Here is a 17,058-nt window from a genome sequence, read left to right as displayed (position 1 = left end):
AAGGGATGTAGGGACAGGCCAAGGGGAATGGCTTTAACCTGCCCGAGGGGAGACTGAGATGAGCTCTTAGGCAGAAGCTCTTTGCTGTGAGGGTGTTGAGGCGCTGGCACAGGGTGCCCAGAGAAGCTGTGGCTGCCCCATCCCTGGCAGTGCTCAAGGCCAGGTTGGACACAGGGGCTTGGAGCAAGCTGCTCTAGTGGAAGGTGTCCCTGCCTGTGGCAGGGGCTGGAGCTGGTCCCTTCAACCAAACCACACCATGATTCTATAATGTCAAATACCCTTGGACCTGTTTGTAGCCACGTGTACACTGAGGTCCATCCACTTCCCAGTGCCACCCAGCTCAGCAGCTTCCTATTCAGGGGCAGGTTTTGGGGTAGCCATTGGGGCTTCATTCATCCATCATTCCTGGCTTGTGGAGAAGCAGAGGTCAAGCCTTGCTTTCTTGCACTCCACAGCCAGGTTGATGGTCCCACCCCATGGTGAAACACCACCCAGTATATACTCTAGAAAGATCTTTGCATCCCCCAGGAAAGCATCCAGGCACCCAGGACAATCCCTCCTTGGACTGAGCTGTCTAACCCTAACCCTAAACCAGGAGCACCCTTGCAAAACTCCTGATGGCAAACAGGATTAGCTGCCTGCTGTTTTTCCCTTCCCATTTTCATTCATCCACGGGCAGGCTGGCATTTCAATGGACACAGCTTCATTTTGAATGCAAGCAGAATCTCTACAGCTATTGAGCCTGGACGAAAGCAGCACCTGCTTCCACAGCCACTTTTCCTCCTCTTAGGCAAACTTGGCCCATCCTCACTGACCCCTCTTACAAAGAGGAAGCATTGCATGGGCAGAGCTTAAAATAAGAGAGCAGCCTGCTGGCAAAATCCAGTTCCTGATGCATTCCCTCTGGGATGCAAGGCTGAGCATCTCCAGCTGAGGCATCTGCAAGCAGGATCCATCCATCAGCCTCTGTAGGAGTCCCTGTCATCACCCCAAGTTATCACTGGCCGTGGGATTGGCATTTTTCAGGCACAGAAGTGGCCTCTGAGCAGATACTGAGGATGGTGCTGGGGCTCAGACCTTGCCCTGAGGCAGGGAAGGGCTTGAAAGCTGCCCATCAGACCATCTTTACACCTATAAAACAGCTCCTATACACTTGGTTAGGGGATTTCTTCAAACCAGCGTGGTTTTACACTGAGCTCATGCTTTGGGGAATGCAGCCTGTGGGCTGGGAGGTTTATACTAATACGTTTTTCCATGCAGGGGGGGTGCTGGCACTGCTGTGGATGCTGGTGTGAGCAGGGATCCACTGTGCTTGATCTCTCTCTTCCTACCACCTCCGTGTAACAGGCAGGGGACTGCTGGCCCAGGGACTGGATGCTGTTGGGCTTACAGAATCAGTGAATGCTTTGGGTTGAAGAGACCTTAAAGCTCGTCCAGCTCCAACCCCTGCCACAGCCAGGGACACCTTCCACTGGAGCAGCTTGCTCCAAGCCCCTGTGTCCAACCTGGCCTTGAACACTGCCAGGGATGGGGCAGTTACAGCTATGGGGTGTTTTCAGTGTGGGTCAGAGAGGCGCCCCGGCTGCTCTGACAGCTACCCAGCAAGGAAATCAATCTGTATTTCTTCATGGTCCTTTTTCTCCCTACCAGACCCTCTCCATGGGACTGAGAGGTTGAGTTCTGGCTCTCAAAGATACCATAAGTTCCCTACATCCAGGTGTGCTGCTGTCTGTTTCCCTCTGCTTGCTGGAGGGTCTGGCTGGGGAAGGCAGTGACGTTTTGCTGTGTGATTGTGTCTGGGTTCATGGGATAACAGGGCTTTAAAGTGGTGATAAACTGCTGTTATCCAGCTGAGCGGACATGCTGGCACGTGTTTGGGAATCCAGAAAGGTGCTAGATAGGAAGGGCGGCAATAAAAATTAAGTAATGAGGAAGACAACTCTGTCACCTGGGTACTGCTGGAGGAGGTGCTGGCAAACATCCTCTGGTGAAGCAACCAGAGCTCCCAGAGCATCCCACTCCTTCTGCAGAGTATTTCTGCTCTGTGCATTGTCCCAGTTGATAATCATTAGGAGAAATAGTCCTGTGATAGCATGGTATAAGCCTTGGTAACTGCTCCTGGTCATCCCTGGCAATGTTCAAGGACAGGGCTTGGAGCAACCTGCTCTAGTGGAAGGTGTCCCTGCCCGTGGCAAGGGGCTGGAACTGCTTTAAAGCTTTAAATTGCCTTCCAACCCAAACCGTTCTATGATCCTATGATGTTAGAGTTTCCACTCAGACAGTGCTCCAAGATCTCTAGCAATCACTAGGTCAATAGCAACACCTTTCTGTTGGCACATCCATCATTATGTTCCCACCTTGGTGCTTTAAACCTCACCTAAATCAATAATTAACTGCTTGCACCTCTGCAGCCCCCAGGGACCTCAGAGGTGTCACTGGCTCAAGCTGTGAGACGCCCACATTGTATGGGTAATTGCTGATGATCCCAGATTTGGAGCCAGACAGAGAGGTCATGGTGAGGCCAGGGGGCAGGAGGTTCAAGTGATCACTCGCTGGGTTACCTCGAGTGTGTTTGGGACGTGGATTTGGGTAATACAGGTTACCCAAACCTGAGGAATTTCAAGTTCAGGGATGTTCTTCATGCTGGGAGTTTGCTCAGCATCTCCTCTAGAAGAACCAGGGGGTTTTGACCTTATTTCCCTTCCTACGCAAATCTTTTTGAGAGGAATAAGCACTGCTTGTGTCTGTCTGATGGCTGCAGGATCTTTGTTGAGTTGTTCTTGTAGAATCAGTCATTTAATGCAAGTTATGTGTTATCTGGTGGCCGGTTTGTGGGTGGCAGGTGCCCACAGGATAGTGGCCACTGTCTGGTAACCCGCACCTGCACCTCACAATGTGTTTTGGAAACCTCTGTGGTTAGAAATGTTCACAGAGCTGTGGCCATCATGAAACCGGGTCCATATTGAAGGCTGCCACTAGGATTTGCTGTTCTTCCCAAAGTGGCCAGAACACCCAAAAAAGAAGCTGGTGCACGTTCCTCTGGTGCAGATCCAGAGGAAACGGAGTGATGAAAGTCTGTGGGAGTGGAATGCTTCATGGCTGGGTGAAGCTGGAACCTTTGTGAGGCTGGGCACAGGGTGTCATCTGTAATCTAAAAGTTTATCTCCTTTAAATGACAATAGCTCCTTTGTTGGAGTAATAATAATTGTCGTGATTTGCATGTCTCAGTCACACACCCCGAAGTGCTTTGCAGAGGAAGATGAGCAAATAATACCCATTTTCCAGCTGTGAAATCAGGGTACAGAGGTGATGGGAGCCCACACAGGACTGGAAATAAAACTGTCTTTTGTGCTGCTCTTTCCCAGTCTTGTGTGGAAGCTGTAGCAGGTTTTCTATCATCCTATTCTGCTTTGTCTTAGTGTCCCTGTGCTGGCACTGTCAAGGGCAGGGATAATGTTGTAGGACCTAAGTATGATTCAGTCCTTATAGAGTGTCAGCGTGATGCAGGGAGGGAGGCTGCTGAGAAAAGCAGAGCCCATGGAAGAGCTGATGGTCCCACTTCATGTCCCACCATCTCCAGTGGGTTGTACAGCAGAGGAGCTCATGTAGTGCTGTCCATGTGGGGTGAGATGTGGGAGGTAGCTCTGCTTCAGAGGCACTCACTGAGACCCTGAGCATCCATGGGTGGAGGTGTTCAGTCACTCCTGGGTGCTGACAGAGCTTTCTCCAGCACCTCCTGAGCTCCTTCTGAATGCCAGTGCTGTAAGCCGCTCATCTCACTGGGTTATTCTCCTCAGAAAGCAAAGCTGCACTCCAGAGCCTCCTCCAAGCCTGGACCTAAATACAGGTATTATTGACATTACAAACAGGGAATAACGCATCATTGTTAAGTGTGGCAAATGTCCTTTACTGGAGCCCTTTCTAGGAGGGTTTGAAGAGGGAGCAGGTGGAGGTTGTGCTTCTGCAGGACAGCAACAACAGATGGATGCTACCTCACCTTCTACCTACCAGCTCCCTCCTCCAACCTGTTTTATTTGTCTCACAGCCTTCCGAAGAGCCATTTAAGGCTCCAACCTTTTGTTGGAGCACATTGCCAGAAAGATCAAGTATTCAGCACAGCCTCTCTCAGCTTTTTATATAGCGCCTAGCACTGATATCTAAGTATTATACATTTCTTCTTTGCACAGTATTTCTGACTCAGTATTTCCTGCCTCCTTGACAATGACTGAGTAAACAGCAGAACTGCCAGAGGAAGAGCCCTGTGTTTACAGAGCAACAAGCCTAAATCTGTCCTTTTTTTTTCCATCAGAAGGTGGCGATGCTTAAATTAACCCTCATTTTTATCCCACGCTACACTTTTGCCCTCCGAGTTGCTGCTGACAGAGTCACCCATGAGGCGGTGGGACCAGAGTTAGGGAAGAGTTATTTGGGACTCGTCTTAAAACAGTGTGGCAAAGTCCCAAGGGATGAATTTTCGGCTGCAGCTGTCTGTGCTAGAGCAAGGGCTTCAATCTGATGGCAAAACGCTGCTCCTCATCCCGCTTGACTCTGCTGCCCACCTAAAGTGGTTTTTCCTCCTGTCTCATGAAGTGGAAAATCCACTTGGCTCTTCTAGCTTCATCGTGGTCTTGGAGAGGTGTTATGTCTCAGCCAAGAAAGGATAGTATTGCATGAGCTGCATCTGCGAGGCCCGTCTACGAGTGGGTTTTCACTTGGGTGCAAGAGTGGAGAGCCCCAAGATAAAGGCATTTTCTATTTCCATTGCTGGCAGGAGCTTCAGCCAAGCGTAGAAAGAGTCCAACAAGGGATTTCGAATGGTGTGCTAAGCCCTGACCTACCCATCACACATGGTGAGGCCCAGCATGATGAACATGCTTAGCTTTCAGGTTTGTGCCCCAAACTTGTCCTGTATGAGACCTCTTCAGAGGTCCCCTTGGCATCTTTCCACTTGCCACATGGTTTCCCAATGAACTCTTCTCCCAAACCAGGCAGAGAAGGGAAGTCAACCCTGCTACCTGGTATAAATACATTTTATTTTAAGCGATAGGCACTGAAGGAAGGTCATCCAGTAAATGCGCCCAGATTATCTACGGGCCAGGGCACCCCCAAATTAGTAATACAATTCATGTTTAAAAATACAGCCAAACTGATGAAAGATAATTTGCTTACTGCGCTGACATCACCACCTAAGCATGGGGCAAGCCAATCCACTAGTTATTTTTATATAGCTCCGTGAGGCATTTCCAGAGCAAATGAAGGTCACTGGGCAGGGCAGTGACCCGGCTGTGTGGTTTCAGCACTCTTCAGCCTCCTCAAGGCTTCCCATTGCTGGTATGGAGGTGTGTGGGTCAGGGCACGGCTCCATCGGATGTGCCCCGGGCACACGGGACATGGGTTTGTTCTGTGCTGAGCCGCTCTTCACTGCTGGCCAGTTCTTCACCTCTCCCATGCTGTTGGTCTGGCTCATGTGTTTTGGTGGCACATCCTTTGGAGAAGACATTGAGGAGGTCTCCACATTCTCCATGCTCAGCGTGATGGGTTGTGAGTCCTTCTGGGAGCACAGCCGATGTGCAGCCAGGTCGATCAGACATGCAAGTTCATTGACCAGATTAGCTGGATGAGAGCAGTGATCTCTTCGTACGTAGACTTCCCCAGGGAGGTTGGGTACTTCTGCACAGCGTTCGTGTTGGTTTGCCTGTTTGTGTGTGCCATGGTAGGGGTTAAACCTGCTGTCTGAACGCCAAATTTAAGGACAAATGCACCCTAGATCATCTTCATCATGTGCACCATAACACTGGTGTAGCACCACCATGTGAGACTGGAGGGGATGGGTATCTCAGGATGCTTCAGGAGAGCCCCTGGCACTACAAGTCCATCTACTATTGCGATTCAATTCCAGCAAGCCCAACTTTTGTCTATAGGCAGTCATCATCCCAGAAAGGTGCAATTCCTTTTCCTACTTGGTCAAAGGAATCAGTATCACACCTATTTGCAGAGTGCGTGCAAATGATTTCCTTTTGCAGCATGTGGGTCAGTTCTGAGGCTGCAAATGGAGCAAAATTATTCACACTGCAGTATCACATTCTGGGTGAAAATGTTCAGTGACCTCTGCATCCATCACACGTTCCATCCCCCTCTTCTGTCGTTCATGAGCTCCATCAAAGCCTGCACAAGCTTTTTGAGTCCAAGGAAGACCCCAGTCCCTTTTCATTTTGCAAGGGTCTTCTTCAGGCTTGGCAGAGTGTCCATTGGTGTCCCTGCTGGGTGGCATCACCCCCTGGGTGCCATAGGATGAAGAAAAGAGGGTGCTGAGTGGTGTCATCCCTTCCTGCCCAGCCCCCATGATGAGTTTGGCTTGGTTTGGTTGTTTTATGGACTTTTTGTGTTTGGTTGGTTGTTTTTGGGGGGGGGGGGGGTTTAGAGAAAAAAAATTGTTTTTAAAGATAAAACGCTGAAGAGTTGGTTTTCTCCCTTGCAAGGCTGCGGAGCGGGGCAATGTGTTCAAAGCAGGAACAGGAAGGAGGAGAGCTTCCTGCAGTGGTTTTTATCTTTCCCAGTAATCTGGGACCACAGAGCTTGTGCGGTTATCCCGACCTGCAAGGAATTTCCCAGCATTCCCCAGGGAACCCAAAATATGCCTGGCTCCCCGGACACATCAGTGTTGGACTATCCCAGGCAGGACATGGGGGCTACTGGAGGGCATTCAGGCTCAGGGGAGCAGGATGGCTATGGGGCTGGAGCCAGGTAGGATGTGGTGTGAGATGCAGGACACAGCTTAGAGGTCTCAGGGCATCATGGAAGAGCTCCAGGGTTCACAAGGTGCTTTTTGTCCCAGGGTCGAAGTCACCAGTGGGTTGCATTAGGGGTGGGCAAGGCTGGAGGTCTCTGTCAGTGCAGACAAGGGGCATGGGATGCTCTCATTTGAGCTCTATTTCTCAATAGTTAGGACTTTGTCTATCTTTGCTTTTTTATTTTAATTATTTATTTAATACTATTTATTTAATAATATTTAAATTTATTTTAATAATTTATTAATAATAAGTTTAACAATTTATTTAAGTGAAAACTCCAGAACAAGCAATTTGGTAAGCCCGGGGTGATAACCTGAGCTGGCAAATAGCCATTCTCCTCCTCCATCACCACCCGGGGACTGGCTGGATAATGAAAGGACGAACTGTGCAGGCTCCCCCAGAGAGTCCGCAAAGACCCAACAAGATTTGGCTGCAGGTTGACTTCAGAGTCGCAGACACAGTTGGGCAATTGCCTTATAGAAATGGGTGTAGAGAGGAATTAGTCATCACTGCTTGGTTAATGAGTGCCTCGGTTATTTTACAAGTCTTTTTCCTGCATATGCAAATGTATTTTTTCCCCCTTTTGTAATGAAACATATAAATAGCTCTTGTCTTGGATCTTCTATGCATACGGTTGTGTCATGAAAGCAATCATCATGCCTTTGCCTGGCTTGTTTTAGCAGCTGCTTTACTTACCTTTGTTTCAAAAGAGGTATCTCCCGTGTGTTGTCCGGGGCATGAGAGACAACTTTGGTGTGGTGGCTTTTATATCTCCCTGCCTCTGCAGAGTGCAGCTGCAGGTTGGAGCATTTGCAGCAGCAAACCCTTTTGTCTCAGGCAGTAGGAATAAATGGAGATGAAAAAGAAGTAAGATGATTTATTTAGTCGCTGGATTTCAAACATTGTGCAACCCGCCCTGGGAACACATGGTGTTGAGAACAAACTTGTCCTGTTCTTTAATTTCCCTGTACTCAATGTCTACTAATTTTTAATGCCGAGGACAGGTCACTCAACAGAGAGAGGTCACAGTGACACAGAAGTCACTACAGAGGCGGACAAGCAAATTCATGTGGGACATCTTGCAGGAAGCTCTGCAGCACTGCTGAGAGCCCAGGGAAGCCCTCTTGGCTCTGAGTGCGGTGCACACTCTTTGTGTCCCCTAGAAGGGTTCTTACTTGCTTCTCTGTGTTCCCCCTTTAAAAACACAGCCTCTTTGCCACACAGTCCCAATGCACACGTACCCCTTTTCGTATCTTTGCCTTCAGGCAAAGCCCTTGTTTTTCTCCCCAGCTGGAGGACTGATGGGGAGGCAGCTACCTCCCTGCATGCTTCCTCCTGATGTTGTTCCATAAATCACGTCATTCGGATAATCCTTGGCCATGGCAACCGTCAGCTCCAGGGAAGGGTGACCTTTTAATGCCAAGCCCAGGATGCCCTGATGTTCTTCTGTTCATGCAGGGAGCCAGTCTCTACTTTAATTTCATGAGACCCCAGGGAACAGCCAGTCCATTAGGATGCCCCTGGCCAGACATCAGGTCTGTGGAAGTTACTGGAATCAACAGGGTGGGCAGGTCCACGTTGACCACCCTGCCGTGGCCACCAGCATCCATTGCGTTTCCCCTTGCGTATCATTCAACCTCTTTGTTGCTGCTTTCATTCAATACTGGTTGTGCTTATGGAGGAGAGCCCCTGTGTCTGTCTGAGGGGAAGGGCAGGGCATGGGGGACACTGCCCCTAGTGCAAGCCATGACAGTTATTGCAGGGGTTGGTGACTTTTCTACAGTACCTGCTTTCTGGTGACTTTGCTTGTGTTGAAACTGCAGCCATTCCGCATGCATTGAGTAATCTCCCCACTGTTACTAAAGAGTCAGTCTGTCTGTCTTCCTCCCCACCACCCTCAGTTTCAGTTTCCTCCTAATTCTCTCTCTAGACAGCCGTTGCCTCTCCCGGGGTGATGCGGTTTTGCTGATGCAGCCTGTTGTCTCTGTCCCTCCTGCAGAAGGATTTCACCATGCGGGAGGAGTTGCAGCAGCGGGACGTGGAGCGCTGGCTGGGGTTCATCACCTTCCTCTGCGAGGTCTTCGGCACCATGAGGAGCAGCACTGGAGAGCCCTTCCGAGTCCTTGTCTGCCCCATTTATACCTGCCTCAGGGAGGTAAATGCCTTCACAGTTTGTCTTTCTCCACCTGCGGGCCACACTGTTGTGTTGCAGCAGTGAGGAGCCCATGATTCATAGATGTTTGCTTTATGATTCCTAGAGGTTTGCTTTTCCAGCATCAACACTTCTCACCCCAAAAGTACCTACATCCGCAGGGATGTGTGGCTTTTCCTGCATGTTGTATTTTTGATAGTTAAAAGCATGTCCTCCAAGCAAGACCCCTTTGTCCAAGGGTTTGCAAAGCCCAACAGTTGGGATTTGCAAACTCGACGCTGGAGTTTGCAAATCCCGACATTGTGAAAATCCCCAATAAGAGGCTTAAAAGGCTTAAAAAGCTTCTTAAAAGCAGGTGAAGCCACCTGAACAGATGAGACAGACCGGAGGGGAGGAAAGAGGGGGAGAGGTGAGGTCCCATGTGTCCTTACTCCCAATGTAGAGCAGCAGAAGCCCAGCCCTGCCACCAGGGTGGCAGAACCTGAGCTCCTGATGAGCTCATTTCAGTCCCTGAGCTCGCCATGGTTTGGGGTGGTAGCAGAAAACCTCGGTGAGGGCAAACGGAAAAGGCAGCTCAAGCGTTAACGTTCAGCAGAGCAGGAGAGGGCTTTCCCCCATCCTGTTCTAAAGATGGTTTTGTCTCCTGCTGCTGTCTGTAGAAGGCTTTCTCAGAAAAACCTGCCTGGTTGCCCAGGGTTGGAGCTGTGAATCTCAAGTTGTCAGCAGTGCTTCTGTTGGGCCATAAATAACTTTCTGTAAAATAAGTTCTCCGCTAGACCTTGGGCAAGGGAAGGATAAAGAAACTGCCAGCGATGACTTTTTTACACGCATGGGAAGTTTCCTCAGAATGCAAACACATCATAAACATTTTGTCTTTGCAGTAATATTGTGGGTAGGGTTCACAGACGGTGACTGTAGCAGTGAGAAAGAGCCCAGGCATCGTGATGAGGCACACATATCCACAGGAGGAGGTGGGAAAGGGATGCTAAGAATAGCCTAACTTCCCCAAAATCTCTGCCCACAGGGATATGTGTCACCTTATGGGGAAGATCTTGGCGTCTAGCAAAGTCCCTATTCCCATCCGCTTCCCATCACAGCCATGACACAGATTCTGCCAGGATTTTTCCTGTCTGCCCTCACCATGTCACCACAGCCCCTCATGTCACCTTGCTGGTGTGTGGGGGCACGGTGGTGGCCTAAAGGTGTGCAGAAGGACATAAACTTCACGTATAAGGGATATTTTTTGCTATAGGACAGCTCCATAAAAAGCTTTTACTAATTTTATCAAGGCGTCATGCGTAAATTTTGCTTCTTTAAGGTACAGCTCCTTTCCTTAGCAGGACAGCTCTGTCCCTGTGGTGTCATTTGTCAGAAGACTCTACCCTTACCTGAGATGGGTGAGCCTGAGTCTTTGATCAACCATCACAGCGGTTAATCTGTGGTTGCTCACTCCACAGGGTTGTGACCTTGACTCTTGCTGTTCCTCTTCCGTGGCTCTGGGATAGGGATTTTGCCACTCTCAGCTAACTCTGACACGTGGGGCCAAGCCAGGAGAACAGGACCACCTATTTATCAGCAGTGACAGGTGCCAGGCTCTGAGATGGCTGCCAGAGCCAAGCTGTAGGTGCAGCCAAAGTGGTGTTGGTGAGCTCTTCCATCTGCACCCAGGAGAGGACAGGAACGTTTACACAGGCTGGCCCTGCTGAGTGCTCTGTGAGATGATGGAAGCTCCCTAATCACTCACAGTGCTCATTCTCTGGTGGGCTTCATGAAGTACATGGGCTGGTGTCCCAGGGAAGGAGAGGGTGTCACCGTAGCCTATAAGGTTTGGGACCTCTGCTTCCTGAGGACAGGTTCATAAAGTACATTATGGTTCATAACGTGCAGCATTTTGGGGCTTTTCGCCTTCCTGCCAATCAGCACGTACATCCCCATGTTCAGTCTCAGCCCCTCACCCCTAACTCATTCCCCTTGGGCATCCCACAGCAAAGCCCCTCTGTGCTGTCCGCAGTCATAAATAGCTCCTTCTGCCTCCATCCACCATCCTTTGATGATAAATCATTAGCAGAGGTGAGATAACATCTCTACCTCTGCCTGTCCTTTCAGCTTCTCTGGCTTTTTAGTTTCTCTGTCTCTTTTTTCTTTTTTCCTTTTCCTTTATAGCTTAGGCAGGCTCAGCCAAAGGTCAGCGAGGGAGCAAGCAAGAGGAAGGGGAAAGTTGCCTGATGACTGAGGCAGGAATGTCTCTTCCCTTACCCCTGCAAAGCTTCCTCTCTCCAGCTCCTTTCCTTTCCCCCCAGAATAAAAGCTTATTAACACCATCATTAGTTGTGGAGCTGGACCGGGTGAGAGGAAGCAAGGATGGCCGCGGGGACATGGGTGAGGAGGGGACATGGCTGGGACACTGGGTGGCAATGGCAGTGTTATTTATTGGATGGGTTGGTTTTGTGGGCTGGGAGAAGCAAATCAAAAATCACAATTGCAGTTCATTTCAGGTGAGGCTGGGGTTTGCTGGGTAATGGAACCGGCATTCATCACCGTCCTCAGGGAAGTGGGCAGACCTCTGGATCTTTATGTCAGCCACAGCAACAGTTGTTTAATCACAGCAAAGGAGATTTGGGTCAGAGCTGCTCCCTCCCCTGGGCAGCATTTCTGGAGCCAAGGGAGTGGCTGTGCCTATTGGAACAAACGTGGTCCACACCAAGGCCCCGTCCTGGAGGGGCTCTGCCACATCCTCCTCTGTGTCCATCACCTGGACTGGAAAACAGGATGGGGGGAGAAGGAAGTGTCTCCCACCACATCCAACATGGTGACTGCGTCTGCTGTCTGATGAATCAAAAAGCTCAATTTTGAGAAGCATCCTGAGGGTTGGGAGTGAGATTGTGCAGGCAGAGAGTGTCTTCAAAACAAGGTCTGCTGGGGTCAACATTGGGATTTTAGGCAAAGAGATGGTTTGCCAAGGGAAGTAAAAGGTGGGTCCAGGTCTCGTTAAAATGGTTTGGTGGAGCACGGTGAGTTTGGATGGTGGTTTGGATCAAAACGTATTTTTCTGCTTGGAATAGCACGTTGTTTAGGTTGGAGAAGGGAAATGGATACCCAAGCTCAGCCCAATGATCAGGGTTGAAGACAGCTGGGGAAAAGGAGAGATTTTTGTGGCAACCAGAGGAGAGGCCTTCGCAGATGAGAACAAGAGGACTATTGCAGCCATCAAATCTGGGGAGCCTGGGAAAAGAATAACAAAGCAGAGAAGTTAAATAGAAATAAAAGAAAGAGCTTTCCTCCTATTCTTCCCTCGGTGCTTCGGGGAATGGAGGGCGAGCTGGAAGAGGGCGTTGTTCCCAGGGAAAGGCTTCCCCTGGGGATAGCTGTGCTGCAGCCAGGGAACCACGAGCTTGGCACTTGTCTGCTTCCAGCCTTCCTCACATGGGACCAGTGGTGGCATCCTCCAGGACCACATTCCTCCATGAGTCTTTTATCTGGCTTGATGAAAGCACTTTCAGCAGTTTTAGGAAGTTCTCCTGGCTCCTGCTGGTGATGGTCTAAGCAAGAGGGATGTCCCACTGTCTTCTGCCAGCCCTAAAGCCCATGTGCTCTCACCTCTGGCCTCACTATTTCACAAAACCGTGCCAAATTTGTCCCTGTACATCTCCTTCTGTCCCTCCAGGATGGTGAGGAATGAACGTGCTGACGTTCTTCTGCCTCAAAACCTCTGCCCCATGCCCAGAGGACCGCACTCAGCACTGTTCCAACAATGCTTCACATTGTATGTCCCCCAAAATCAGCTAAAACCAAGGAGAACAACCAAGGAACTTCAGTTCTTGCAGTCTGGCCACACTTACTCTTTTCTGTGGCCTTCAGCAGTCAGCACAATGGAGAAAATGGGTGAAGACCAGGAACCAGCAAATGTCATTTGAGCCATCTAAGGGGCAGGAGCACTCCAGAGCCCTGTGCCTGGTGCAGCAAGTGCCGCATGGCTCCTAAGACATAATGAATATTGTTTCCCATCTATTGTTCACTGGTTGTCACCACTTTTTCCTTTCATAGCCATTTCCTAACCATGGTTGGAGCTGGTTGTTCTTCATCCAACTCTGTGCTGCTCATGGATCTGTGTTTGTCAACAGCATTGGTATGGGCCAGCCCAGCTCACTGCCCTCCCTGCTTCATCCCCTGATGCTGCTGGTGAGGAGGAGCATTAGGACTGGGTCCTGAAGGAACTAGCCCAGCTCTTGGCGATGGCTAAAGTCTGCAGGGAAGGAAGGGTCATATCCAGCTTGGGTCCATGGCTGTGCTCTGCAGAAGCCACGACAGATGAGTGGTCAGGAGGTTTGGCTCCTCTTGCGTCTCGATCTCATCCTGAGCGGATGTTGTTGCGATGCCACGCCAGGAGGTGCCTCTGGGCCTGGGAGCTGCCACCTTCCTGCTACCCTTGTGCCAGGAGGAGCCACTTCCAGCTGAGGTGGTTGATGTCAAGTGCTGCTTTGGATGCATCTCTTTACTTTGATGACACCATTCAGACCCGGCTTTACAGCCAGGTAACCTGAGCAGTTGCCTAGGGCAGCACAGCGAGGAGGTGGAAAAACAGGCTTGTGGGACCTAGAGCTGGAGAATATGCCATGTGGCATTGTCACTGTGGTCCCCTTAGGGCACCTCACAGATTGGCGTCCCACAAGGGCAAGCAGCACAACGTGGGCTCTGCCCCCTCTCGCCCCCCATAATAACCCTATCCTACCCCTTACCCATGGCACTGTGCTCTTCTCTTGTGCAGGGCTTGTTTCCTGTTGAGTGTTTAAGGTTCCTCTTGACTCTTTCCTCCAACCCATGGAGGTCCCTCTGGATGGCAGCTCCTTGAGCACATTCAGTGATCCCCCCAGCTTGGTGTCATCTACTTCACAAGAGCGTGGTCCCGCCTCCTCCATGTCATGGATGAAGATGGGGCAGGTCGTGGGATAGATGCCTCAGTACTCCACTGGCCTCCAGGTGGAGTAGCTACAAGCCTCTAAACCCAACCATCCAGCCATTGTTTTTACCCATCTGGCTGTCCACCCACGACGTCCTATCTTGGATGCAAGTGACTGGATTACAGGGATGACAAGGAGTAGCGTTGCTGTGGCACTGTCCCAGTCTGAGCTCCCATGGGTGCATAGGACAGGGCTTTTAAGGCAGGTTTGAAGCAAACCCCAGGAAGCATTTCATCACAGAGAGACTGGTTACACTGCAAAACCCCTTTGTGTAATTGGCTGTGGGATCCATTCACGGAGATCCCTCCACCATAAGGGGGTTACTGCTGCTGGGGCTGGGTGGGTACCCAGGGGGTATCACCCTGAGCATCACCACCCATGAGGGAGGTGTGGGCATTGACCTGACATAAGACAGATGCTTTTATGGTCTCATTAACATCCCTGGGGATGGAGGGCAGCGCCTGGGAGCGGTGAATCAGCCCCACAGAGGCAGCAGGGAGCAGGCCCAGCAGGCTGGCAGCAGGCAGGACAGTTGCTGCTCTGCAGGAGTTGTCTCCTACCTCCAGTCTGGTTGGCAGAGACAGTCCCATTTCAGCATCGTTTAAAATCTTGGCACGCTCCCATCGCTTCCCTGCCTTGGTAAACGCTGCTAACTGAAAGCCTCGGGGTGGTGGTGCAGGGAGGATAAATACTCCCTGTCTAATTGCCTTCCCCCTACGTCTGAGTCTGCGGTGCAGCGTGTAGACGGGTATCCACTCCCCTCCCTTCTCTTAGTGCCTGTTATCTCCTGGGGCCATGCTGTGTAATTTAGCAAAATATTCTAACACGGTAATTAACGTCTGAACTTCAAGAGGGCACTGCCTTTTCACTGTCTCCTTCAGAGGAAGAGAGAGGAAAACCTTCCAGTCAGATGAGCGAGGAGGGTGGTGCTGTTTGGAAAAGAAAATTCTATCTTTTAACGTGGGGTGCTGGTGTTTTTTTTTATCACTTTCATTTTTAAAAAAGCATCAGCCTCTTGAGTCAAAAAAAAAAAGGGGGGGTGGGGTGGGGGGGTTGACACTATAATGAGATACTAGGATTTTTAAGATTATTCTAGTCAGAGAATGAGACAGATTCTTTCCTGTATTGAATAAGCAGGAAGGGGGCTGGATCCTGACCCTATGCCACCCTTCCACCCAGGTAGCTCCATGAGGCCAGATCTGAAGGGAGAAAATAAGTCCTTTATGAAGAAGAGGACTAACTTCCTCATAAAAGGCCCCTTCTGTTTCCCCTCCCATCTGATTCTGCAAATATCAGTGCTTTGGTCTCCAATATGGCAGGACTGGGACAAACTGGGAAGTGGTTTGTAAGGGAAAAGAAGGAGGAGGGATGGGGGATGTGGGTGTGGGAGGGAAGGGATGCCGGAGAAGAAGGGAGAAAGAGGAGACAGAGGGACACAGAAAGGAGTGAGAAATGGGGAGAGCAGACAAGTGGGGAAATGTCATGGGAAACCAGAAGACCTGGAAGAGCTGGGAGAAAAGTCTGGGATGTGGAGAAAGTGGGATGATGTGGACGTTCAGATCCATGGCAGGAGGGAGCATGCAGGAGCAGGAGTCTGCAGAGAGCTGGGACAGGTCTGTGTCTGTCTGTAGGAGCATGCTCCCAGCAGGGAGGGATGTCCCAGTGCCTCCGTGCCTTCTGTGCAATGAATAAATAAATAGCTGTGCAATACATAAATAAATAGCCGTGCAAAAAGCTCCCACCTAGGCAGGCCTTCCCCCCCCCGTAGCTGTACGGGTAAAAACACAGCTTGTATGGCAAAAAGGTAATTACCTTTAATTGGCATTGATTTGGTCAAAGGGCAGAGTTAAGGTGAAGGAAGGTAGGGTATTATTTGCAAGCACATGAGGACAGACCAAATTGAGGAGGGCTGCGTGATGCCTTTGAGCTCAGCTGCTCTGTTGAGTATTCTGTGTGCAGGAACTTGTAATCTTGGAAAGCTACAGAACTCATTTGGCATATTTAAAATAGGGGAGGGGAAATGCCACCCTTATTTCCCTGGGACCCACGGAGAAGGCAGAGGAAGCAATGAGGGCAGATAAAGAAACGCCGCTAGATACCATCTCACAGGATGGTCCCTCCTCCTCGCGTGGCTTTGTTTTTCTCCTTCGCCCTCCGAACCAGGCATTGTTACTTCCCAAAAACCCCTTTCAATGGGGTGTAAACACAACTATTTGCGTCCGCCGCCATGCGCTCTCGCCCTCGGCAGAGCCAGGAAAGCCGGGAGCGTCCGGCGAGCCAGGGTGGAGCCTGCCGCAATCAAGCGCGATGGTCCCGCCACTGCTTCTTTCCATGTTTTGTGTTTCCCCGGGACCCTTGGGATGAGATCACATCCTCCTCTCCCAGGGTTATTATGTCTTCGGCCGGGGCAGGATGAAGCCGGCCGTCTGGGTGGCTCGGCCTCCCTGTGTACACAGACTGGGTGGCTGTGTCCGTCTGTCTCACCCACCTTTGGGTCCTGAAGGTCCACCTCCAGCCAGGGGATGTGTAACCACCAGCTACTGCGGGGTTGCAGTGTCTGGGTTGATGAGTGACCAGATTTTCTTCATCATTGTCTGCAGTAATTGCCTCTTAATGGTTTCCATCTTCGCAGGAATCCTTTCTGCTGTTCCAGATCTGGGGAGAGTCATGTTTCATGGTTTTCCTTGTCTACAATGGAAAGGAGTAGGAGGAGTTTCCCATGACTGGGTACAGGGTTTTGTTCCTCTGGCCTTAATTCAATTTGCTGTTAAGTGTCTCTGAGTTCCTCAGAAGTCTGACAAGGAGGATAACCAGTATTTTGGTTTGCTAGATGCAATAAACAAGCTAATCTCTTCTTGCCATCCTCCCAGGGAGCCCTGGTTGGGTAATAGGGGAACAGAAGTCTCCTCCTCAGCTGAGACCAGCACATCACTGTAAAAGGAGTAGGTGCCACCAAACAAATTCCTTCAAGTTGTCCGAAATACTTGAGGGAAAGTGTCTCCTATGGACATAGCTCTTGATGCAGCCATGCTACTGCAAGCAACTCCAACCGAGAGCTCGTTCCTTGTTGTGCCACCTCCTCTGGGCAGCTGCCTGTGGGACCAGCAGTGACCCATGCTGGTGGCCTCTTCATAATAGAGCAGCTTGAGTTGCTGTC

The 17,058-nt window shown here is 50.4% G+C and overlaps 1 protein-coding gene across 5 annotated transcripts in view; it reads left to right on the top strand.

The window, feature by feature from the left end:
- The window catches only part of CTIF (cap binding complex dependent translation initiation factor), a 153,357-nt gene that overhangs the window by 123,250 nt on the left and 13,049 nt on the right, over positions 1–17,058 (top strand). For all 5 annotated transcript variants that reach the window (XM_061450499.1, XM_061450497.1, XM_061450501.1 and 2 more), the window contains one exon: positions 8,791–8,946. In XM_061450499.1, coding sequence (XP_061306483.1) covers positions 8,791–8,946 — 156 coding nt within the window. The remainder of the gene's footprint in view (positions 1–8,790; positions 8,947–17,058) is intronic.

The sequence above is a fragment of the Pezoporus flaviventris genome, unplaced genomic scaffold (assembly GCF_033815535.1).
Source record: "Pezoporus flaviventris isolate CSIRO_AGI_PZ_B2104156 unplaced genomic scaffold, CSIRO_AGI_Pfla_v1 ptg000010l, whole genome shotgun sequence".
Classification (NCBI taxonomy): domain Eukaryota; kingdom Metazoa; phylum Chordata; class Aves; order Psittaciformes; family Psittacidae; genus Pezoporus; species Pezoporus flaviventris.
The sequence above is the reverse complement of the archived record's forward strand: the minus strand, read 5'-3'. Positions and strand labels throughout refer to the sequence as shown.